A 24002-nucleotide genomic window follows, 5' to 3' on the forward strand; every position below is an offset into this window, starting at 1 on the left:
CTGTACTAGATAGCCTAATATGACTGGAGCATGATATTTTGTTGGACCTGCTACTTCCATTAACCTGTCATATTATTCTAAGATAAAATGCTATTGAATTGCTTTATCATATTGCCCTGTTTGTTGTTCAAATATTCTCCTGTTATGGTGTTCAAATGTTTATTCGAAGGGGCTTGGGTATTCTTGTCCAAAAATATTGTTTTCTTACCTGTTTGAGTGAAATATGTTATTATAATAGCTATAATGTCCAGCAACAAATTATTATGTCTTAGCAGTGTGTTTTGGCAAAACTCTTCTTTCTTAGGGGCTGTTTGGAGTGCCGTCTAACCCGCCACAGTGTGCCTAACTTGTGGCGCTCAAAACGACCGCCACACCTACAACGGAGAAAGTATGGCGCGGCGTGACGGGTTAGGCGGCACTCCAAGCAGCCCCCTTAACGTCATGTGGCAAAAGCCACAGTTCAATGGTGTCCGGCAGCCAATTTTCCCCATGAGGAATCGTCCGGGTCGATGCGGCGGCGACGCCGTCGCCTGCCTCGTGCCGCCCGAGCGCACCGGTCGTGAGCCACCTGACGCCATCGATCCCGCGCCGTCCGTGCCCCTCTCCAGGCCGTTCGTCGATCGCGTGCCTCTGCAGCCATCTCCGAGCTCATCCGCCCAGGCATTGCCGGCCGCGCCCTTCCTCCCCGCCGGGCCACGGTCCAGGCTGTGGCCAGACGCAGGCATCCAAGGCGCCGCCGGACCTAGTCATGACCGTATCCAGGTGATGCAGCTCTCTCTCTCTCTCTCTTTCAGATTGGGTTGCCACATCTGTGCCGACCTCACCCTTGAGCTGCCGCATCTGCGGAAGTCCAACAACAGCACCTAGTGAGATTGGGTTACGCGAGGTGGGGTGGTGGGAAAAGGGCAAGTAGGCGTCCCCTCGTTGGGGCACGAATTTGTCTGTCCTCATAGAGGTATCTGTCTGTCCACACCAAGCATAAATTTGATCTCTCTCTCTGATCTGCACGCACGCGTGAAAGAATCAGACGCATTGCATTGGTTGGCCCAAATCACTGGAGATGGTAATTGAAAGAATCACACGCTACAACCTACAGGCCTCTCCTATTTAGTTATAGGAGTGAAAAATGACTTTCTTATTTAGCTGCAGGCCTGTTCTATGTGCTGCAGCTAATAGTTTACATGGTGCTTCTACTGCTACTTCATTTAACCATACAAGTACAATTGTTCATCTAACTTGTAGGCTGAGCACATCATGGAGAGATCTCCTGTGGCTACCCCTCCGGAAATTGAGGAAGGGCTCTCTAGTGGTTCTCCGTCAGCGAGAACTCCAAGGGTGGAGGTCCTTATGCCGCTTCCTAGAATTTCTCCAACTAATCGGACTAGAGTTTCTACAACAGATTTGGCAAGAATCAACCGGTTGAAGTGAGCAAGGTGTGCAGTTGGTTCTCCAAGTATAAGGATAATCAATCAAATTCAATTGTCTACACCGACAACAAGGTCTCCCAAAAATTCTACAACTCGAAATTCATGTGGTAAGACAACAATTTCTATGGTTGGTAACAATATCATATAGTTTTGAAACTTGTACTATGTACGATATCGAACTGCAGTTGTATTGATTTCTGTTTTCAATTATTATAGACCCTATAACTAAAAGTACTTCTAGGCAGTTGAGGTCTATTTATTGGAAGGACTTCGAACCTATCATTCAGAACGGTGAGATTATTTATGCCAAATGTATGCATTGTCATGAGTATCTTAGTGGCAAACAAAGCGTAGGAACCAGTCACCCGAAAAAACATTTGGAGCGCTGCAAATTAAGGTCAAGAGTCCCTGAGTTTGTTGATAAATTATGTGCTGGTGCAACTCCTTCTGATATTGAGCGTTTGGAAAATTGGATTTATGATTCGGATCTAGCACATAGAGCACTTGTTCGTATGGTAGTGTTACATGAACTCCCATTCTTTATAGTTGAGTATGATGGATTTAATGAGTTTGTTTATAGTTTGAATCCTTTGTTCAAAATTGTATCAAGAACAACTATAAAGTTAGACTGCATGGGCTTTTGAAAATGCAAAGTTAGAATTGAGGGAGGTGTTTAAGAATTCCACTTCAAAAGTTTCACTAACGGCTGATATGTGGACATCCAATCAGACATTAGGGTATTTATGTGTCACTTGTCACTGGATCTCTAGTGAGTGGAAGATTCATAAAAGGATTATCGTTTTCTTGACGATGGAATCACCACACAATGCACCATCCATGTTTAATGCTTTACTGAAAGGCATTCATGAGTGGAATATTGAGGACAAGTTGTTTGGTATAACATTAGACAATGCCACAGTTAACAATTCAATGATGGTGCTGCTGAGAACCAACTTGTTGATGAAGAAAATGTTACCATGTGAAGGAAACATTTTTCATATTCGGTGTGGTGCACATATTATAAACCTAGTAGTTCAAGTTTTAAGAAAATCAGTAGTATTATGCACAACATCAGAGAGAGTGTAAAATATATCAAAAGCTCACAAGCTGGGAAAGAGAAGTTTGAAGTAGTTGTACAAGTTGGAGTATCTTGGAGTATCTCTTGGAAAGCAGCCCACCCTTGATGTCTCTACAAGATGGAATTCAACATTTTTTATGCTTCAATCTGCATATCCATATAGGAGAGTATTTGATGAACTGGGAAAGCAAGATAAAAGTTACACTAATACACCAACATCGGTGGAATGGGAAAGATCTAAACTTGTTTGCACCTTACTAGAGACATTTGCTGATGCCACTGAGTTGTTATCTGGGTCCTCCTATCCCACAGCAAATCTTTATTTCCATGAACTTTGGAAGATTAAGTTAGTGATGGATGTGGAATCTTCTCATGAGGATCAAGACATTGCTGCAATGGTCAAGAAGATGCAAAAAGAAATTCATGAAGTATTGGGAGATATCATATCTATCCTTTTGTATCCCCGTTGTTCTTGATCCTAGATTTAAGCATGAATTTGTGGATTTTCGCTTGACACAATTTTTTGGGGCTGAAGCACTTTCAAAACTGGAGATAGTCAAAAACACACTTAGAATGCTGTTCCGTGAGTAATCTTTGCAAGTACCAAACACAGGCTTGATACAAGAAACAAGTTCTGTTGAAGTCAATGCTAAGAAGGATGACTCATTTGATGATTAGGATAGACACCAAAGTGTTCGAAGGAGGACTCAGAGTTACAGTGAACTAGATGCATACTTGGCAGATGACACGGTCCCTAGAATTGACCGTTTTGATATTCTAAACTGGTGGAAGGCAAATTATGCAGCTTACTTAGTCATTGCACGCATGGCATGTGATGTATTATCAGCACCGGCATCAGCAGTTGCATCTGAATCTGCTTTTAGCATGGGTCAGAGGGTTGTTAGTGACTTTCGGAGCAGGCTAACCACAGACACAATTGAGGCACTTATTTGCCTCCAAGACTGACTGCGAGCAGTAGGTAGGCAATATGTAGAATTAGTATATATATAGTGCTTGTATACTGGTTTGCTATTTTATGTTTGTGTCCAAACAATATAACAAACTCTATTTTTTTTGCAGCTACTTCTCCTGAGAAGCTTCTGGTTCAAGTTGTGGCACCACCGGGGAGTAAGAATTACCCATTAACCTTCTGAGAATGCTTGGAGGCATCTTTGTACAAAGTTTAATTTGCTGTTTGTTTACTCTATATTTTTCTTGCCAAATTTTGATTGACTAAGTAGAGTGATTGAGGGGTTTCATGAGTGTAGCAGTGAGTGAGTGAGAGATGTCATTCCAGTAGGCACCCATGAGTTCACAATTACTAATGTTTTTATCATGACTAGATGTGTTGCTTGATGCTAGGATTGCAACAACAGCTTCATGTTACAAAATGCCTATCACTTATAGGTTCCGTTGCTGTTACATGTTTACAATTGCCAATCCTGTGAGTGATGATACAACAGATCATATGGAAGATGATTTTGGAGAGGATGCTTACTTTGTTTAAGTTGGTATTTGTTTGAAATTCATAATATTCATGTATATATGATAGGAGTGTCAGGCTAGCAATGGAGCATTGATTGACATTAGTATCAGAAAGGAACAAAACTTTTATTTATTAGCCATAAGAGTGTATTGGTTTCATCTACCTATGCAGATGAAAGATCCACTAGTTCTTAGTTTTAATGAATTTTTCATTGTCTGTACTTGTACCTGTTGCCTCGTGGGCTCAATGGTGTCTCTTAGTTATCTCAGTTTAAAATTTTTTATTGCTCTCTGTATCGATTAGTATGCGCTGTGAGCCTGTGATAATATAGTGTCTTGTGTAGTCTGAAAGCAAGCAGACAATAGAAGCACAGAAGACAGCAGACAGACACCCACGTGCTGGCTAACTGGGTCAACCAGTTCCACTGGTTGTAGGATTTAAATCTTTTCGGGCCAACCCAGAACCAATTAATAGATAATTGGGTAGTATGGGTTAGTGTTTGGGTCAACCAAAGCCGACCCACCTGCAACTTGAGATGGCATGAACAAAATGCAAAGCAATCCGATCTAAGGCTGAATCAAGGAACCGAAAGGAAACTGAATCCATAAAAGAAACTCCTTATCACAAGACATACTGTTCAGGACAGGAACATATAAGCAGCAACAACGACAACAATAGAAACAGGAGAAAGACTGCCTCACAAGCACCTCTCGGCTCAAGTGCTGTTTCAGTCTTGCCCTCAGATTATGCCGTCGCCAGGAAACGAAAAGGATCGGGTACAGGGAAAGACACATCTGCAGTTGTCGTCATCATCTCATCATCTGGTTAAACTGCTACAATTGCTTCTTCTTCCGGATCCTCTTGCTCCTCCACGAGATGAGAGCCGCTGCTGCCGCGGTTGGACAGCCGCGTCTGCGCTTCATTTGCTTCTTTGGCTTCCGCTCTTGCCTCTTTCCCGTGAAGCAGGGCTTCAGGAAAGCCCCATGAAGACTGAAGCTGGTAGTGGCTTCTTCCTGTGCTTCTTCTTTCTTGACAGCAGCTACAGGGCCAACGCTCTCATCCTCAGAATGTGCCCCAGCTTCTCGCTTCACTGATACCCTTAGCCGTTTGGTTGGATGGCTGATCACCTCAAAGTTTTGGTATCCTTCCTCTGCTGCTTGGTTGTCAATCAATACATCTTCAGAACTCTGCGAGAAAAGAAACAAGATTAGTAAGGATGTGCAGCCAAAACTGGAATAGTATCCATGCTTTGCAGAATGAGATAATTCTAAAAGTTGGCTTACACTGCAGTCTAGGTATTAAATTCCTTATAAGTTAATAAGGTTTACAATCTAAACTAAAAACATATATTCCAGATCATCCAATGCTTATTGGACCATAAAGAACATTAAAGGGTATGCTATGCTCCCATGTACTTCATTAGATAAATATAGGTTAAATTTTTTTATTTCATATCACTTACATGAGTTGCTACTTTTCAGGCCTCCTTCGATTTGGTATACATCACACCTCACCAATGAAGTCGTGTACAAAAGTTCAGTACACAACCATTATCACTAATTACTGTAAATAACTAAAAAGGTTCATTCTACTCAAAATGTCAACTGCTTAAAAGAACGCTGCCCATAAATATAATGTCTCGGAGAGCTATAGCTTTTTATTGGTACAACTTGAAGCTTAAAACACAAATCAGTGATGAAGCTGAACCAAGTTGTTACGGTGTGAAACCAAAGAGCTGTAGAAGCTTACTTCACGAAATTCTCCCATCTGATGTGGACCTTCAGACAATAGGCTCATGGTGCTCTCAAATATATCCATGTTGCTAGCTTCTCCATAGCTTGAGAGAGCACTATCAGGCATGGCAGAATCGTCCATATCACAATCAGATGTATCCTGGGGAGATCTCTCATGCAATGCAGCAACTTTCCCCTTTCCAGGTGAGCAATTTGAGCTCTGTGTACCGTTGACCCATGTGTTAACTTTAAGGGTTATTACCTTATTCTTCTTAGCCATTGCTTGCTTCAGATTTGATCTCAGACTGAATACCCTGTCTTGAGCAGCTTGAATGCTCAAAAGAATCTGCTCGACAGTGGTATCACCTCCTTCAATACCAAGTAGCCAATCAGCATCATTATTCCCTTTTGTGTTATCATCCGCTGAATGATCAAGAAAAGGTTTTATTAAGTTATTTGCACCACTTAACACTAAAATAAAGGATAATTGACAGTAAGTCTGATTCCAAAGTTTGTAACATTGACCTCAATGTGTAATCATGACAATGGGTGGCATTACTAAGGGAAGCACCAAATGGAGTTTTTTACTTTGCATGCAGTAATCCCCAGATGCAAGATGCAACCAATAAAAATCTTTTGCTCGAGGAAATGTAATAATAAACATAAATCAAAAGCTATGACAAAACAGGGGAACATGTATGAAGAAGCAAATATTGTAATCACTACTTCACTGCCAAGCAATTGACAGTATTACCTAAGTTGGCATTGTCTTCAATAGAATGGCCATCTGCTTCTGTTTTCTCTGCAGGATAATTGAAATGAGATATCAACAAGGCTATTTGTATCTCTGCTTGTAAAGTAAAATGCAACACTTACCAAAATAAGATAATACGGTGTGATTAGAGATATACGATGAAGCATCCATTTTGTCTTCGTTTCTTTTTCTTCTCCTCCGCTTCATGGTCTTCCTGCAGCAAAGAGAGGAGAATGGTACTGATCGAGAGGAGGAACAGTCTAACTCGATCATTTTTGTCTGCAGCTCCTTCTCATGCTTGAGTGTTGCAAGCTCCTTGTCATATTTGGAAACTTGCGATTGCAAATCCTTCATCCGCAATTCTAGCCATTGGCATCTCCACATTAACGGGCTTATATACTTTCTCCAATGATCAGTCACCTTTTTCTTCCTGTGATAGATGGTACAATGTTGTTACATGTAATCTGCCTTATCTAAAGTAACATGAATAGCATAAGCAGTGAAAAAGAAATAACTGGCATAATATGATTGATTGGAACTGAAGGCACTGGAAATTGCTCCAAGCAAATATAAAAACTGAAAAAGAACATAAATGTAATGGCATATTTTGAATCTAATGTCCAGACATATGTTACCATGATTTCATAGTGGATTTCTGTTCGTAGTTGATTATAAATAGATAGATACAGTGTCACCAAAACACATTCTGGAAGGCATCATCTGCTTGCAGTTGTTCAAAGCATCCATCACAAACTGGAGATAATATATGTGCTAGTTGGATACAGGAACCAACACTTCACTTAACATATTGTAAGGTTCTTATTTCACAAACCAATCCCATCAGATCCTAGAGATATTTCTGTATCACTAAGACATTTTGCAGGCAGGCATTTTGAGGAGAATACCCCATTTTGGGTATAAATGTATATTAATAGTAATGCTCGCAAAAAAAAATAGTAAAGGGATATGTCTACTTATTGGTTAGATAGTGAGGAGATATCTATACAAAGGTCTACAAGAACAAAATTTACAAGGTGCATACTGGAAAACCACATACACAAAAATGATTTCTAGTGCATACCCAAATAGTCTTCTTTTTAAGCATGTAAAAAATGGATCATGAACATACTGGAGAATATGTACCAAAGCCAGGAAGGATGTCTAGAAGCAGGGGAAAACAGACTCACAAAGGATGTTCTAAAATCGATAAATTTGACCATGGATTGATAGCTATAAATATACACAATAGAACTTTATACAGATCCAACCGGAAACTCCTTTTTGTTCGTGTACTTCAACCATCTGGAAGTCATGACATGTAGACTTAACAAATATTTAATTGCATGCGAACTGCATCTCAGATCATACACTTCCCATTGTTGTGGAACTCATTGGGGACTTACTAGCCTCTATTCTAAACAGAAATTACCACTCTGAAGCTGCTTTCATGTTTTTCTATCCTTTAAATCTCTCAATGACTAACACTAGACATGTCTTAATAAATGATACAAGAACCAACCAATTGTTAGGCATATCATATTAAGGTCCTTTTTGACCCGGACCTGAAGCTGGGCTTCTTGTCAGACCAAAAAAACCATCAAGCCCTAGGCTCAAAGGCCAGGCTTTGAAGAAGCCCAGCTCCTCTACAGCACAGAATGAAGTGCAAGAGCATCAGACTGAGGCTCATAGCTTCTCTGGAGCAACTTCTAAGCTCATGGCACAGAATGGTGCTTGGTAAGGCGCATTTTGTTTCGTTAGAACAAGCCATTGACCATCAAATACTCTATTACTATATACTTTTGTAAGTGTGATACAAAATTGGTATTGTTAGATTCATGTTCAGAAGTACTTATTTTTTATTAAAATTTTGTATCACAAAGTGTTATATTAGTAGTAATTGTTGTCCAAGTCATGTCCTAACGAAACAAAATATGTTTCATGTTCAAGGACAGAGGTCGTACAAAAAGGATCATGTCTCATTATCCTTTTGAAATAGTGGTTAATTACCAAAGGACACAAATCCCAACCTTCCAAGATCGAATGATCTTTCATATAAGAATGATAGATAGTCAATCCGCAAATCTAGCAGAACCCTTTGAGCATATGGGCAATATAGTAGATTCCATAAAGCGTAATAGTAAAACCTCTGCATTGCCGGAATTCCCATTATGTCCCAAAAAATCACTACATGATAACCAATTATTAAACAGAGTTACATGATACTTGTAAGAAGGCAGGAAAGAACCCAAGGTACTTACTTCAATAATCTATCCAAATTGTCGGAAGCAGCTGCATCTAGCAGAGCAGCAGCATCTCCATTATGAGGATAGCGGCAGAACGGCGAGTCCACCTCAATGTCACTAATCTCTGAAGGCCTTGCATCATCCTCTGATCCCGAAAGTGTGTCCCCAAAGGAACTTGAACACTCAGTGGCATCAGGGTCCTCAAATGTGTTCAACTTGCTGCAAGCAGCAGCACCGCCGGGACCAACAATGTCAACCTCCAAATCCACCGCTCCATTAGCATACTCCATTTTGAACTCGGCAGCAACCTCCATGTACACTGCTAATAAAAGAAAAGTCAGGATCCTCAAGAAAAATAATGCGACAGCATTCTCAGTACTGAATGGAATCACGGAATAGAGTGAGAGATAAAGGAGTAGAGACCAGCAGTACCAAACACGAGCGCGGAGGTGCGCCGCCGCGCCGGTGTCAGGGCGCGGCCGCGCGGCACGACGGCGGGAGCGGGCGAGCGGCGCGCCCAGCCAGCGCCCAAGCTGGGCGGAACGCAGGAGTCGAGAGTCGAGAGTCGAGGGACGGATGGAGGGCGAGCGCGCGGCGGCGGCGGTAGCTGAGACTGAGAGTATGGCGAAGGAATTTAACAACTCGCGGGAGAAAAACAAAAGAGGAAGCCAACAAAAACGGGGAGGCAGAGTGACTGAAGGCCAGCGAAGCGAGACGGGAATCGAACCCTAATGGGCTTCTAAGATGGGCCTGGTTGGGCCGTCCAAAGTGGGCCGGTGTCACATTTTCCACGAGCCTTCTCACAACGCCTTTTTAAATCGCAATACAAAAAATGCAAGTATAAACTCCTCTACCTTGGACAGATTTTCAGGCTTGCGGCCTTTGCAGGTTCACAAGACGCATCCTAGTTACCGCAACAAATTCATGAAGAAATTCACTGATTTGAAACAGTGCCAAGGATAACGACTGAATCCAGCAGCACAGCAGGGCACTCATACTCACCCAGGGCAGCTCTTGAGCATGATAGCCAGGACACTCAACCACAGCAAAATCTACTCAATACTCCATAGCATGACTAGCTCGGTAAATCTCAAATGTCAAAAAAAAAGGGTCTTGTAAACCGACGAGTAAGCCGAGTGATAGCACCACCGCACGCATCAAGTTTACTGAACAAATCAAGAAAGAGGCAATCGCGAACTAGAACGCGAAACGAATCGAGACCCTCAAGCTTGCGGAGCCGGCCAAAGAACCTAACCAATCTCAAGTCCTGCGTCAGCCTGTGCACGATGACTAACACGACATGCACTAGCGCTACACACCGAATCCAAGCAGTTCCAAATCCTCCATTGATGCACCCACCGGAGCTCTAGAGGCGGAACGAGCGACCTGTGGAATGATCGAATCAACCATGGCAGCAAGCAAGCGAAGAGCGGCGCCGAAAAGCCATTGTGGGCTTGTGGCGGCGCGCCAGCCATGTCGGAACTTCGCCGCTCCCGGCGTGGCGGCGGCAGCTAATCGCTCGAGCTCTGTTACCATCCACGGAGATAATCTATCAATACTGGCGAGTTGGAAGGCCGGCGCAGCTACAGAGGAGTCAGGCGGTCAAGCCGGGTACGCGCGCGCGCCGAATGAGCAGGGATCGACACCACCGCCCGCCGCGAGCTGAGAGGATTCCAGAGAGTGGCAGTGCGGGAGGAAGAAGAGATAAGAGTGCCTGAGAAGTACCTGGAACGCACCTTCTGGCGGAGGTGACGGCTGCTACGGCGGCGGCGGCGGCGGCGAGCGAGAGAGTTCGCTGTTGGCTGCTCGTTTGGGGCGCCGCCGTCTGACTCAAGAGGGAGCTGGAGCGAGGGAAGGACCAGGTTTTATTCAGTTCAGGGGGTTACATGGGCCGGGCCGGGCTGTCTGCAATGTCCGCACAAAGATTTCTCCCCTATTTTGTTTTGTACTATCACAGCTCCCGTTCCAATTCAACTAAGAAATTGGAATCCGGATACATTGGCAATCGCAGCTGCAATGCTACAGTAGATCACGAAATTGTAAAATAGAATTATAATAGCCATCAAACCATTGTTTTATTTTTAAGTTTTTTTTCTTGGTGCGAACATTTTTTGCCACTTCCTGTACGTATTTATTTTTGAGAACATGCATGAGCACGTTAAGAGAAAGCAATAGGATCGAAACATAGGATTGAAATAAACTTAATAGGCAGAGGCTATTAGGTAGAGGCTATTAAGACGGTTACAAAGCACCATTAAGCAAGTAGCATGCGATCCCAACACTAAAAAAAGCAGCTAGAACAACAGGGAAGTAACTCACACGAACCCATGAACCTAGACACGACCAAGCAATTGGATCTGCTAAAAGATACACCGACGTCATGATTGAAAAAGGTCTCCAAACTCGAAGGTGGCAAAGCATCCATCCGACCAACGAACCAGGGCGGCAAACCATCTGCCCGAAGCGATCAACAACCAGCATGACGGCGGCGACAAAGTATCCGCTAGTGAAGAGGGGCGGCATCCGCTAGCGAAGAGGGGTAGCAAAGCATCCGCCAGACGTCAGCCTGTGCAACCCGGACGAGGTGGGCGAAATAAGGCGAAGGCAGGCATCGAGGCAGAAACCCTTCAAGGAGAGCAAACGACCACCACCAGGACCAGGCGAAAGAGGGTCGGAGCTCGGCAACGATTCCGTCGGCAACCAGCAGAGCTTCCAAGGATGACACCTCAAAGGAGGGAGACGCCACAGGCGCCGTTGTCATCCGACCAACATGGTCAAAGCTTTCGCCCGGAGAGCACACCGGAGAGGAGGGAAGTGGAAAAAAGACGCCTTCAAGAAGGTAAACAACGCCCAAAGACGTCGTTGTCATTGACCCCCTAGCAGATCCTTGGCTTTCGCCTTGGCGCCACTCCCTCCCAGAACCGAAGGAACCGCAGAGGGGCCACCGGAGGATGCGCGGCCCGCACACCCGGATGAGGGATACGCAGAATCAGCCACTAGGGAGGCCATAGGATGCCCCCGCGCAAGGACGCCCTAGCGTGAGGATGCCCCAGCCCACCAGGGAGGCACAACACCGGCATGAGGACACCCGGCAGAGGGTCCTGCTGTAGGCCACCCCAGCGCCTCCCCATGGGGACACCGACGGGCCAGCCACCACTGCCGCTGGCCACTGGGGCGAGCCCCACCGACGTCCACGCGAGAGAGGCCACAACACCACCCACTGTCGCTGACGGCCACCAGGGCGAGACCCAGCGACGTCCATGCGAGAGAGGCCGCAACACCAGAGCATGAGTCCCGGCGAGCCACTAGCAGCTGTGAGCCCCGCGCGAGCTGGCCACCAGCGGCCACGTGCGGCGAGGGAAGGCCACAAGTGGCCGCGGGCCCTGGCGAAGCCTGGCGAAGAAGGGCCGCCCCTCCTCCCCCCCCCCCCCCCCGGTCATCCCCGACGAGGGAGCGCAGATCTGGAGAAGGGAGTGGCGCATGACCAAGGTTCGCGAGGACGGGGGAAAGGAGAGGGGAGGGAGGGAGGAGGCAAGCCGGGCCGGCTCAGCCGTCGGCTGCTGCCGCCGCCGATTGTGGTGGTGGCGGCCACCGGAGGCGGCCTAGGGGAAGGGGTGGGTGGGTCGCAGAATCACCCCCCGAGCCACCAATGAGGGTGAAGGGGGGTCGTTCATGTCGAACTCCTGTACGTATTTAGGTAGGCGAGAAATCAGTTATCATGTATTTTATTGCATCTTAATCAAGAGGCAGCCACCTAGTAGGTCCTCTCACATTATTTCTTCCAAAAGAACAGGCTCGTCAGTTTGCAGTATTTCTGCAGCCTAAAGCTATTTTATATTGAATCCAATTTTTATATGGGCTTGGAGTTGTGCACTAGTAACATACAGCCCCGTTCAGGTTTTTTGAGTTGGGCCTAGAATTGTGATTTGTGAATGTGCACTCAAGGGCTTAGGGCAGTATATCCATGTAAACGAATCGGCTCTTTTTGCACTTAAAGTGGAGCGTTACATGTGACATTAATTGGTTGGAATTTTTTTCGAAACACAGCGCACGTACACTTATCTTTGTAAAAACACGCACGCAACCTCCATCCCTATGAGCAAAATCACCATTGCACCATAGGCGTTTCGCTGTTGACGGACACGTTGTCTACCACTAAAAGAATTGCGTGGGTTAAATTCTGAAATAAATCTAGAAAAATGCGAGTACTCGTGCCAAGAACTCGAACCCAAGTTTGTTAGAACTTGGACATGAGAATTGAGATATGGTCTGCAATTCATATAGGCAATCTTAGGGAAAGAGATATATGATCCAATATTATGGAGGGATTTAAAGACTCAGGGTTTTTGGAAGATTTGATCACATTCCGTCATTCCTTTGCTAAGTTTGACTAGTCCATCCCCGCTGATTTCTTGGAATTCGTTGATTGGTGGACTTGCAAGTTGAAGATTAAACAGTTTTCCTTGATAGTGAGATAGCACCTACTTCAATAGCCAATATAAGATCATGGTTTCTAGAGGCACAGAGTTGCGATACAGTTACTCCTTGTAACAAGTTCCTTCCACTAGAAAGGCTCTCTCCCACGTCGCTCTCTTGGGGCGAATCAGGGGCGTCTCCCCATGCCTCCACAACCACAACCACAACCCAAAAACTCTAGTCCAAATGTCACCGTATTTCTAGCACTGTTGCGGGGACAGTTGGCCAAAGATATCACTAAATATTCTGATCAATCTTTCATGTTGGAAGTTAAAGAAAAGATAATCCCCCTCATTTTAAAGGATAGGCAATTGATTTTCAATATATTTATTTATCCTTAATTGTAGTGGATTCACTATGCTCTGTTTTGTTTTGTGGGAATCTGCCGAGCAGTGCATGATCGGTTTAGACCTACCGACTAATTAACTTTAATCCTATCCGCAGAGTATCGGGAGGAGAATCTGACCTTGAGTTGTTCCCCCCAGCCGAGAAAACCCTTTGTGACTTCTTTGCCCCATCTAGTAAGAATATCCACACTAAAATCAGCACTAACATGGGAGAATGATGTATTTGAGTTAAAGATGGCAACAGGTAAAATCTGCGTGGATATCAATTTCGTAAACCCATACCCGCAGGCTAAAATCAGTAACCGCACCTGCGCCTGCAACCCACCACAGGCAGGAAACGATGACGGTACCCGCTATCCGCGGATATCCGCATACCCGCGGGCATGTCTGTGTACCCGCAAGCTTTAGAAAATCAAGCACACAAGCACATTTCAACAACAAGTAAACACCATTTATTTGAGGAAACAAATTAGTCTGAGCAAACAAATGAACCAGTCTCATATATGATACATCACACATTAACAGAAATAAAAGCATACAACCATACAAAAGTCATTGTTCAAAACCATTATTACATAAAAGTCCAACTAAACCAAGCAAATATTCGAACTCAATAACTCATTAGTTGGAATCAGCGGTAGTGATGCAAGAATCTACCTTCATTTCTTCTTGAATGTCTTCAAGATATGACCAGAAGCTATTGACCCTTCCATCACCGTCATCTACAAATAAATTTCACATACATTAGTAGCTGCAGTTTATAAACTTCTATCAAAATTACATTCTCATGCAAATCAAGCATATACAAGAGCAGATCTAGCATTCTTGGAGAATGGAACAAGTAGACCAGTGCAGTGCATACATGTGGATGTGCAGGACGAAGAGCACTTGGGCTGGGGTCAGGCGCCGCCGGCGCATGGCCTGGGCATTGCCGGCGCGGGGGCCTAGGTGTGGCTGGCGCAGACTCCTAGGCACGGCCGACACGTGGCCTAGGCGCCTGGGCACTGCCAGCGAGGAGTGGGCCCAAGGAGGGCCGAGGGGGGCATTGGCGGTTGAGTGGGTTGAGGTGGCGGCTAGGATGGGGAACGAGGAGAAAAATGAAGGGAAACTCTACAGATGTTTTATAATAAGGGGTACTCAGGCCCACATGTCAACGGGTTTGCGGGTTTGGATATTATTTTTTCAGACCCATTACAAGATACCCGTAAGGTTTAGAGTTGTACCCACATCCGTGCCCACGGGCACAAACTCATACCTGTATCCGCGTCCGTTGGGTTTACTAACCGTGGCTACGCGGGTATTATGTACCCGTTGCCATCTTTAATTGAGCTGAAGACACGATTGATCAACAAGGTGTAAGCAAACCCATTCTGCAGCGAGGTCTCATAGGATACCAATGCACACCTTTTGTTGTTCCTAGAGGCCTGTGGTACCATCAACAAGGGTGTGAACCCCGATGCCCTTCACATTCACTTGTTCCCATTCTTACTACTAGGAATGGCAAAGCAATGTTTCTACACCAACAAAGCCTCCATATGCCTATTCACACCAGTTTTTAGCAAAGTTCCTTCCGTTCCGTTGTTGGAAAAAACAAATTCCCTTTAGAATCGCATCTCAAGCTTCCAACAGACTATGATGAAAAGTGACAAACTGAGATAGTTTTGGAATGGTAAAGACAAGTAATTTAGATTCAGATTTAGACAGTTTATTATCTTAGTTATTTTTAAGTGGCGTAGGTGGGTAATTTAGAAGTTTCCTAAATAATGAGCGACTCTACAAAATAGGTGGTCAAATATATTATTTTCTTAAGAAGGTTTTAGAATAATTTTTTAATTCATCTCGACGAATGTGTGAAGGCTTTAAAAATAGTTTGTTATTAGTAATAGTAATAAGATAATTTACAAAACATACCGCATGCTCCACATACCCAACACCACGCTGAAATTCTCACGAAAATTTACCCTTTCGATGATTTATGTTCAGAGTGCGGCTCTCATGCATAAAATGGCATTCTTTGGATGGAGAGCTTAAATTTGTGCATGAGAAGTAGCCGTTGCTGCACCACTCTCCACCTGAATCGTAACATTATTCTTCAAGAAGTCTGAGTACCAGTGCGCAGAAAGCCGCGGCTGCCTCTGACGCCTCGGGTTCTTGAAATCGATGCGGATAAGGCCGAAATGCGCCTTGTAACCCCCAAATATCTCATACATATCCATCAATGACCATACAGAGTATCCTTTGACATTGGCTCCATCCCTGGAAACAACCATGTCTTGATGAAGTTCATGTGTCAAAACATCCAAAGAACCAAGCATCTGACAAGAAAAAATTATGCATGCACCTGATGCAAAACTTAGACTTCTCTAGACGTTGGGCCATCCTATGATCCTATCAGTGCAAAAAAGAAAAAAGAGAGAGAAAATTAGACAATTACCTGATGGCTTTCAGTGTGCCTGCAATGTATTTCTTCAGGAAGTCAATCCTTTCTACATCCATCAGGTCGTTGTTGTCGTCGTCGTTGTCAATTTGTCCACGTCCTGAATGATGCAAGGCCTGGTTAATTAGTAATGTTGCTAAATGTTATGCGAGATTGTTTGCTTCTGAACTTGTAATTCGAAATGTTGTTGCAGACTAGATGGATTACCGTTTTCCTGGATATAAATTGAGATATTTCCGTACTTTTCACGGATATATTTGAGTACATGCTCTAGTCCTTGAGGATCAACCATTCTGCCTGGTGGATACTGCTCTTAAAATCATCAATGTCAGCATCTATATTCATGGAAAATTGATAAAAATATTCTACAACAATTTAAGCCAATGGTATCAACCGTAATTGTACCTGCGTGACAGTTTGCCCATCCCTGGTTTCTGCAGAAAATTCACAAAGCATATCCATGCAAATGAGCAATCTTCATAAACATTTTGAAGCACATACATATAGAAGTTTACAGGCATTTCAACCTCTGAACAAAGCTCCAACGTCAGCTGCTTGGTCTCGCACGGGCATCTTTGATGCATCAGGATTGTCGCTCGCGTATATGGAGCTGTAGTGATTCAGTCCGATGAAGTCAAATGCACCGGTAACAAGCTTGGATTCATAACTGGAGAAGGATGGAAGGCGAGTACCAGCGGCCTTCTTCATGCTCTCAGGGTAGTCTCCAAACAAGAAAGGGTGCAAGATGCTGCGATTGAAAGACTATTAGTTGTTTGGTTTACGTCGACCTATAGATCTCTACAAATCGTGTAATAAGTTTTGCAGTAAGACTTGACAAATTGCATAAAGAGATATTGCACAACATACCTACCAAACAAGAAGTCATTGGCTCTTTCAGTCGCCTGAATATCTTCAGCTGAATCTGACAATGCGTAAATGCACAAGGAGTACAGGTTTATGCCCACAACGCCCTTCTGCACCGCCTGAAGCCGAACATTCAGTGATAAAATCATGTTTGTGTGTGATATCAAGAAAGTTCAACAGAAACAGATCGAAGGCTCTGAATCTGAAAGGAATGAACAAACCTACTTGATACTTCTCCCGGTAAAGCCTAACGACAGATGAGTGAGCTAGCAGACTGTAGTGTAGATACAAGTAAGGCTCCACAGAAGAGTTGCCAACCGTACAATCACGGCCAAATGGATACGAACAATGTCCAGGGGCCGCAATTCCAATGTCATAAGAACCTTGAGCAATGATGTTTGGTTCCAGGATAGTTGTCCAGTGTGCAACCCTATCGCCAAACTCGCGAAAACACACATCAGCATATGCTGTGAAGTCATCTCTGCATCAAGATATACACATTAAAGGTGAACCTATAATGTCATACCAGACTTAGCACGCATTTGAAATGGTTTTCACCACTCAACGTGGAGATTAATTTTAACTCCCCCCCTGCGTCGCTCTCCCAGGCGACCCGGGGGGCGCCCCGTGCTGCTGCCCGTCTAACCCCTCCAGGCCGGCTCTGGTGGCCGCCGCCGGCGACCGTTCGAACGGAGGCAGCGGCCTGCGACTGAGCCAAAGTCGGCTCAGTCTGCGTCCCCACGCCCTCTCCTCTCTCTACCCCCACCTCCCTCCTCCCCCCGGCCTACAACCTCGTCGTCCTTCGCCGCCGCCGCCTGCCGGCGCCGGATTCGGCCTTCTCCTCGCAGGATCTGGGCCTCCCAAAGCCGGATCTGCCGCCGGGCTCGGGTGAGGGCGCGTCACCAGCGCCACCGCTTTCCCCTGGGCGTTGTGCCCCCGGTGGCTTGGTGGGGGGCGTGCCACCACCACCCTTGGGCCCTTGGCTGCTCGCCCTCGCCCCCGAGTTGTTGTGCCTCGAGTGGCCGGGGGCCCTTGGTCGCGTCGCTGCCGCCGCCGTCCTCGGGTGGCCGTGGGCTCGCGGCCGCCGCCGCCGTCGCCGCCCACCCTAGGGTGCTATGCCCCATGTGGCTTGGGTGGCCGGGACCTGTAGCCATGCCACCGCCCTCGGGTGGCCGGGGTCGTGCTGCCGCTCGCCTGGGGTAGGCATTTGTCTTGCGCCGCCCTCGTGGAGGCTGGATGCCGGCCGCCAGCCTTCGGCCTGGGGTCTCGACCTCCTGTTGCTCGTTTGGCGGTTGGCTTCTATCCCCGCTGGTGGCTCTGTTTGCAGTGCTTGTGGGCTCTCTTGCATGATGGCGTTTGTCGGTCTTCGGCTCGGGATGCGAATGGGGTGGAGGCGAAAGCCTAGGGTCTGCTTGCGGGCCGGTGACGGCAACACCTTTGGGCATTGTTTACCTTCTTGAAAGTGTCACTCTTTTCCCCTATTCCCTCCTCTCCGGTGAGCATTCTAGGTGAAAACCTAGACCACGTTGGTCGGACGACGATGGTGCATGTGGTGTCGCTCCCGTCCTGGAGGTGTCGTCTTGGAAGCTCTCACTGGTGGTGATCGTCTACTCTCCTCGGAGAGTTTCCACTTCTGCGTCTGCCGTCGCTTAGTTTCCTCTACATCGTCCAGGTTGCGTTGGTCGTCGGTTGGCAAACGCTTTGCCGCCCCTCTCTTTGCTGGCGGATACTTTGCCGCCGTTCTGCTCTGGCGGATGCTGTGCTGCCGCCGTCGTGTTGGTTGGAGATCGCTTCGGGTGGATGCTTTGCCGCCGTAGTTGGTTGATTGGGTGGATGCTTTGCCACCTTTATTGTATTGTAGATCTTCGCACCTTTGACGTTGTAGTTTCCTTTAGCAGGTTCAGTTGTTTGGTTTTGGCTAGGTTTGTGGTCGGGCGAGTCTCCTCCCCCATTTTTCTTGCTGTTCTTGTTTGTTGATAAGATCGTCTGCTACTTGCTTGGTGGTGTTCTGTATTCGCCTTAATAGTCTCTGCCTATTAAGGTTTGTAATTTTCGTATTACTTTCCTCTTAATGAAATACGTGCTCAAGCACGTTCGCGAAGAAAACTACTCAATGTGACTTTTAATCTGATTCACTTAGAGCAAGAAACAACTTACACAATTCTGGGGCTCAGCCATCCACCATACTCATCTTCGAGAATTTGTGGGAGGTCTAGATGGTAAATGACAGCATGTATCTGAATACCTGCACATGAATTGGAAAACCGTGGTTCAGCGAGACAGTAACCGACATAAGCTCTGAACAAATGCAGTGTTACTCACCCTGTTTCACTAGTTCATTTATCATGTCGTTGTAGAACTGCAGCCCCTTTGGGTTAATCGCTCCTCTCCCATCTACATGAACCGAAAATTGACATTAGTAAAACTGGAAAATCTGGACTTCTTTACCATGTAAAATGAAAAATTGAAACAATGACATTAGTTGCACACCAGGAATAAGTCTTGACCAAGATATGCTGAACCTGTAAGCCGTCAGACCTATGTCTTTTATTAGCTTTACATCTTCCTAAATGAAAATATCAATAGAAGATCTAAGAGAACAGTCCATACATACCAAGTAAAGTATCAATTAATCTTTTTCTGAAAGAGTGAACACACCTTATACTTGTGATAGCCATCACAAGCCATATCTCCACTGTGCTCATTTGGATTCCTTGCTATTGCATTCGTACAATATCAGTCAGGACAAATGGAACGCAAAATTGAGAATTAAAATGAGTTCAGCACTTGTTTTAAAATTCTTGTAACTGTGAAGTGTAGCAAGGCAATTCTTTTTTAAAAAAAGTGTAGCAAGACCATTAATGTCATCAGGAGCATGTGAACTTTGTAGTTCTTGAATGCAGCATCAACAACTACCAGTATGTGATCGGAACAAATCAAGAATTACATCAGCGCATAAAACTCCTACTGAGATTTTTCCAGATAAGATCTAGAAAAGTAATCGGCTACCTGAATGAGCAAAGGTGTTCCAAATGCTTTGGCTCTTCCCATCCTCAGCTACTGCACCCTCATACTGCCCCAGACATATCAAAGGAAAATGAGGTCACTTGAAACTTCTTTTACCCTGTTTCCAAATTAAGATATGGAAATCAGGATCATGGTCTTTAGGGTACCTGAAAAGCCGCAGTCCCAGCTCCAAAGGTAAATTCGTCAGGGAAGTCATCCACAGTGAACCGGAACGCTGTCACAGCATGTGATGGAAGCAGCAGCAGAAGCAGCCATGGCAAGAAAAGCAGCAAGCGCGTCCCCATTGCCATGTTCTCCCGCAGGCACACATGTACGGAGGGCTTCTTGTATGTGGTGTAGGACACTGCTGCTCGGATGACAAACCTCCAACCAGTTGCATGTGGCCAGGAATATTTCACACTAGGACCTCTAGCATTTGCAGATATTTATTTTTTTTAAAAAATAGAAAACTCCAACCCATGCAGCCTTACTTCATTGTTACACCACTTCACCATTTTGCTGAAATAAATGAAGAACAAGCTATAAGATTGAAAAGAACTCTAGTCCTCCATAATGTATCCTCTTCCTAAATCGTAATCAATTCTTGGAAATAGTTTCCATGGCCACCACATGCGAAGCTTGAGGTGGCAAATTATTCATAATCTCTGCAATCTGTTTTTCATGTGAAAAGCACATGCATTAAAGATGTGGTATATTGGTATGGGAAGCAAGTGGTACCCACTGGTATTTTCTGGGTCAGTTGATTAATTATGATGACATGTCATCCTAGTTTATTTTTCATCCCAAATTAATTATATAGAATGCCCTTTTAATTCATTTTATCAGCTTATCGGTTCGATTCAACGACCCAAAATATTTATGACTTGCATGTATATCATTTTTCCAAAAATAATATCATTATTGTGGCATCACTAAATCACCTAAAATTGACCTTCCGCACTAACAAAATTATGTTCTTTTTTTTTGCAATGCCCCTGTGATACTTATTAGCCAACCCTTCAACACATGTGTAGTGCCTCTTGGTTTGTTTACCCCTAAAGCAGTGGTAACAATGCACCAAATTGATTTAGCGAAGTGGCAATAAAAACAAGATGTTGCATATTTTTATTGTGCTTGCAAAAAAAATGCATTCGAGGCTTCCATTCTGGTTATGTTCTGTGCAACATTATCCTTGGTCAAGTATCATTTCCTATATAGCTATAGCCATTCACTGCAACAAATCCTTTAATCCATGACAGATTTCGGATGACGTTTATGAGAAACATCACAGATAGGGTAACATCTATGAAGATTTTCTAGTTTTCACCACAGATCTACAAACCCTCTAATTTGGGTCCAAATTCTATGACGAACCTCTTGTAACAGTCATAAATGAAAATAGAAACTGTCACATATTTCGTATCGTACTCAATCACAATTGTGATAAAGAATGTTATGTACGAAAATCTGACAGGGTGGACACTAATCAGTTTCGCTTTAAAAAAATGGTGCAAAGCAAGGGATGAAATCGTGCACAACAAGCTGCTGGCTGTGCTTACTACCAGTAAGACAATTGTGTACTTGTAGAAAAGTTAATTGAAGTTCTTTTTTAGTAGTCTATTCTCTAGGGAAACATGAAAAAAAGATGAGGAGCAATGTGCAATGGGATGCTGAAATAAAAACATCGCTCAGAAGTTACCAATGCTTTACCACTGCAATATTTAATCAGATGTATTAACACCCGCCATTAGCCCTTTTTGTATTAGTGCTCTCGTATTTTTCAGCCCACTATTAGTTGAACCCACTATTGGCCAAGTCGTTGGTGGGCAGAGAGCTGGGCCGGACTGGTGGTTTTTTCCAAAAAAGAAAATGGACTGTTCGAAGGAAGAGAGGGGGAGAGGATAGGAAAGGAGGAAATAGCGGCCCGAGCTACGAGAGCCATGAGAGGGACGCGAGCCAGGTCTGACGTGGGTTGTGTTCGGAAATTCTATCCATCTTCCGGAAGAAAAAAAGCTTAAACATCTTCTAATATTCGTGATTCGTGCACACCTTCCACACCGTTCCATTATGCCTAGTCTACAGCGTGCGGGAGCAAAAGATACAGCTAGCCAGCTAGGTATGTTTGAGGGTCAGTTACGTGTCCCAATATGGTTGGTCCTATGCATTCAAGTGGTCATTTAGATTTCAGTCTTAATATACATTTTCCTTTCAAATCGTGATCTTATTTTTGAATCCGTTTGAACCACTGTATTGCTGAGATTTAATCCAATACAATAAGATCCAATATAAATGTACTTTATTATCATTTAAAAGTTAATATCTTGGATGAACTAGTTCAAAATTTTAGATATACTACTTCAACATTTTTATATCAAATGTTGAACTAGTTTCCCTAAAATGTTGAATTAGCTTTCATGGATTATTGAATCAAGTTTTTAAATTTTCAAAATTATTGAATGCTTTTAAAATGCATCTAATCATGAAATACGTATTATAGTACACTATATGGACTACAGAGAGAAGAAAGATACACACGCTAATCGGTATTTGTACCCTATCTGAGACTATGAGCCTCCTGCAGCTTTTCAATGCGTCTGCTCCTGTCTAGTTAGCGTGCATGTGATGCCTTGCTACTTGTTGGGGGAAGAAAAATCCCACACCAGCCTTTGGACAATATAAGACCGGAGGAACACGATCAGTGGGCTGTCATGGGCTTACGTGGGCCGCTTGTTGGGTTTAAAGCTACACGTGCTAGCTACCTTTCACAAGATCGATAGGTTGTCTTAGGGGGCCTAGCGGCTAATTTAAGATTCAACTTTTATTAGATGGGTTTTGTAAATTGTTTAGGAATACTAATTTGAAATGAATTTAAATTTAGTTCCAATTAGCTCACACAATTAATAGATCCAATAAGTCAGTATTATTACTAATATACATTTCCTTAGAATCTAAATGTATTTCTTCCTATTTATTGGAATTACTTCGTATTGAAATACATGTGTGGTAAATACGTTCTTTAAGTTAATATAAATTCATATATAACTACATTCATACAGCTCAAGATCATATGGCAATTTTTGAACAGAATTTTTTTTTGTATTTATTGCAATCTTGTTTTCTTAGTTACTCTATAGTTTCTAAAATTTAATAATACCTAATATTTTTCAGAAAATTATGAAATTTGACTGGGGAATAAAATATATCCTTATAAAATTCCTCAAAAATTTTATCAAGGAAATCTAGTTGAGATAAACGGTTTGCTTGATTTGGTGCTCATTTCAAAGCACAAGTTGGTGAACAATGTATAATTCAATTTTGTGGATTGTGAATTGTTAAAAGATGGCGGGGCGGCTTGGATCCACCTAGGTTTTTGGGTGGTTGTCTCACAAGTTGGTAAAAGCGGGGTGAGGTAGGTTGTGGGATTCCGCAATTTAGGGTCGTTGAGTTGTGAAAGAACTGGACCACAATTCAAGGTATTTGGATCACAAGCTGAATTGTAAAAGCTAGGTTCCATAATCCGAGTGGATCCTGACAGACCCCGAACATAACCATCCAATTTGGAGGCCTTATGCACTTTCTTCAACCTCAAATTGTTCTCTCTCATGCTCTCGCTCTGACAACCCAGTTATTGGTGGAACCACTGCCATTCTAATCCAGTCAGTTCCTTGATCCTCCACCACCATCACCACCCAACTAATCATCTTGCACACAACCCACAATTGTGCCCTGCCTTAATGCATGCTCACTCTGCGCTTGACACTTTGTTGCTATGAGACCTCTTGCCTCACGTATAGCTTCCTTGCCACCCCACCAACACAACACATATGACTTTAGTTGAGGTGTGTTGCTACAAAAATTGGACGGTAAATCTTGCGGAGCATGACACACTAAGGTCTGGGAGCTTTGCTTATGTCCAGTGCAGGTCCTGCAAATCGGGTTCGGGGCGTGCCAGTCAATTTGACCTACAATTGATAAGAGAAAAGAAATCAGTAAAATAATGAGGAATGTATCGGCTGGGATTTTGAACAGTTCCAACAAATGCATCAGCCACGTCTGAAGCATAATACCGAATATCGGCTACAAAGCCGATTTTGTGACGAAATAGAATTAAGAATAAAAAAACCACATAAATGAACACATACGTTTAATTA

At 44.1% G+C, this 24002-nt stretch overlaps 2 protein-coding genes and 1 long non-coding RNA gene across 13 annotated transcripts; 1 reads left to right on the forward strand and 2 right to left on the reverse strand.

Moving 5' to 3' along the window:
* Positions 1 to 488: 488 nt before the first annotated feature.
* Positions 489 to 4126, forward strand: LOC112886078. Of its 3 annotated transcripts, XR_003227328.1 has the most exons (4): positions 489 to 955; positions 1243 to 1534; positions 1644 to 3484; positions 3586 to 4126. It is a non-coding gene; the product is annotated as an uncharacterized LOC112886078 (long non-coding RNA). The 3 variants fall into 3 exon arrangements; XR_003227326.1 differs by having other exon boundaries at positions 1243 to 3484; XR_003227327.1 differs by having other exon boundaries at positions 489 to 762; positions 1243 to 3484.
* Positions 4127 to 4573: 447 nt separating this feature from the next.
* LOC112886077 lies at positions 4574 to 10544 on the reverse strand. Of its 6 annotated transcripts, none has more exons than XM_025951854.1 (6): positions 10458 to 10544; positions 8737 to 9040; positions 6601 to 6908; positions 6479 to 6526; positions 5741 to 6147; positions 4574 to 5178 (listed from the first exon to the last, which is right to left on the reverse strand). In XM_025951854.1, exons 2-6 carry the CDS (start codon positions 9033 to 9035, stop codon positions 4825 to 4827), a joined length of 1416 nt encoding a protein of 471 aa, XP_025807639.1. In that variant the 5' UTR covers positions 9036 to 9040; positions 10458 to 10544; the 3' UTR covers positions 4574 to 4824. The 6 variants fall into 6 exon arrangements, with proteins under 6 accessions (XP_025807639.1, XP_025807635.1, XP_025807638.1 ...); XM_025951850.1 differs by having other exon boundaries at positions 10447 to 10542; XM_025951853.1 differs by having other exon boundaries at positions 8737 to 9043; positions 10447 to 10516.
* A 4851-nt stretch (positions 10545 to 15395) lies between these two features.
* LOC112886691 (beta-glucosidase 20-like) lies at positions 15396 to 20232 on the reverse strand. Of its 4 annotated transcripts, none has more exons than XM_025952660.1 (13): positions 20019 to 20230; positions 19855 to 19918; positions 19504 to 19562; positions 19336 to 19411; positions 19168 to 19239; positions 19003 to 19090; positions 17071 to 17275; positions 16849 to 16964; positions 16509 to 16729; positions 16387 to 16415; positions 16189 to 16288; positions 15979 to 16081; positions 15396 to 15800 (listed from the first exon to the last, which is right to left on the reverse strand). In XM_025952660.1, the coding sequence occupies exons 1-13, from the start codon at positions 20160 to 20162 to the stop codon at positions 15572 to 15574; spliced, it is 1506 nt and encodes a 501-aa protein (XP_025808445.1). In that variant the 5' UTR covers positions 20163 to 20230; the 3' UTR covers positions 15396 to 15571. The 4 variants fall into 4 exon arrangements, 2 of the variants coding, with proteins under 2 accessions (XP_025808445.1, XP_025808444.1); XM_025952659.1 differs by having other exon boundaries at positions 17071 to 17326; positions 20019 to 20229; XR_003227415.1 differs by lacking the exon at positions 15396 to 15800 and having other exon boundaries at positions 16509 to 16591; positions 16674 to 16729; positions 17071 to 17326; positions 20019 to 20232.
* Positions 20233 to 24002: the final 3770 nt, after the last annotated feature.

This window comes from Panicum hallii, chromosome 3 (assembly GCF_002211085.1).
Source record: "Panicum hallii strain FIL2 chromosome 3, PHallii_v3.1, whole genome shotgun sequence".
Taxonomy (NCBI): Eukaryota; Viridiplantae; Streptophyta; class Magnoliopsida; order Poales; family Poaceae; genus Panicum; species Panicum hallii.

Excerpts from the sequence above, each read along its gene's own strand:
- LOC112886077 (XM_025951854.1), bottom strand. The coding sequence starts at position 9,035 with ATGGAGGTTGCTGCCGAGTTCAAAATGGAGTATGCTAATGGAGCGGTG. Across the intron at positions 6,909-8,736 it reads AATTTGGATAGATTATTGAA|GAAGAAAAAGGTGACTGATC; the intron begins GTAAGTACCTTG and ends CATCTATCACAG. Across the intron at positions 5,179-5,740 it reads AGATGGGAGAATTTCGTGAA|AGTTCTGAAGATGTATTGAT; the intron begins GTAAGCTTCTAC and ends CTTTTCTCGCAG.
- LOC112886691 (XM_025952659.1), bottom strand. The coding sequence starts at position 20,162 with ATGGCAATGGGGACGCGCTTGCTGCTTTTCTTGCCATGGCTGCTTCTG. Across the intron at positions 16,730-16,848 it reads AATGACTTCTTGTTTGGTAG|CATCTTGCACCCTTTCTTGT; the intron begins GTATGTTGTGCA and ends TTTCAATCGCAG. Across the intron at positions 15,801-15,978 it reads GGCACACTGAAAGCCATCAG|GGATGGAGCCAATGTCAAAG; the intron begins GTAATTGTCTAA and ends GGTTGTTTCCAG.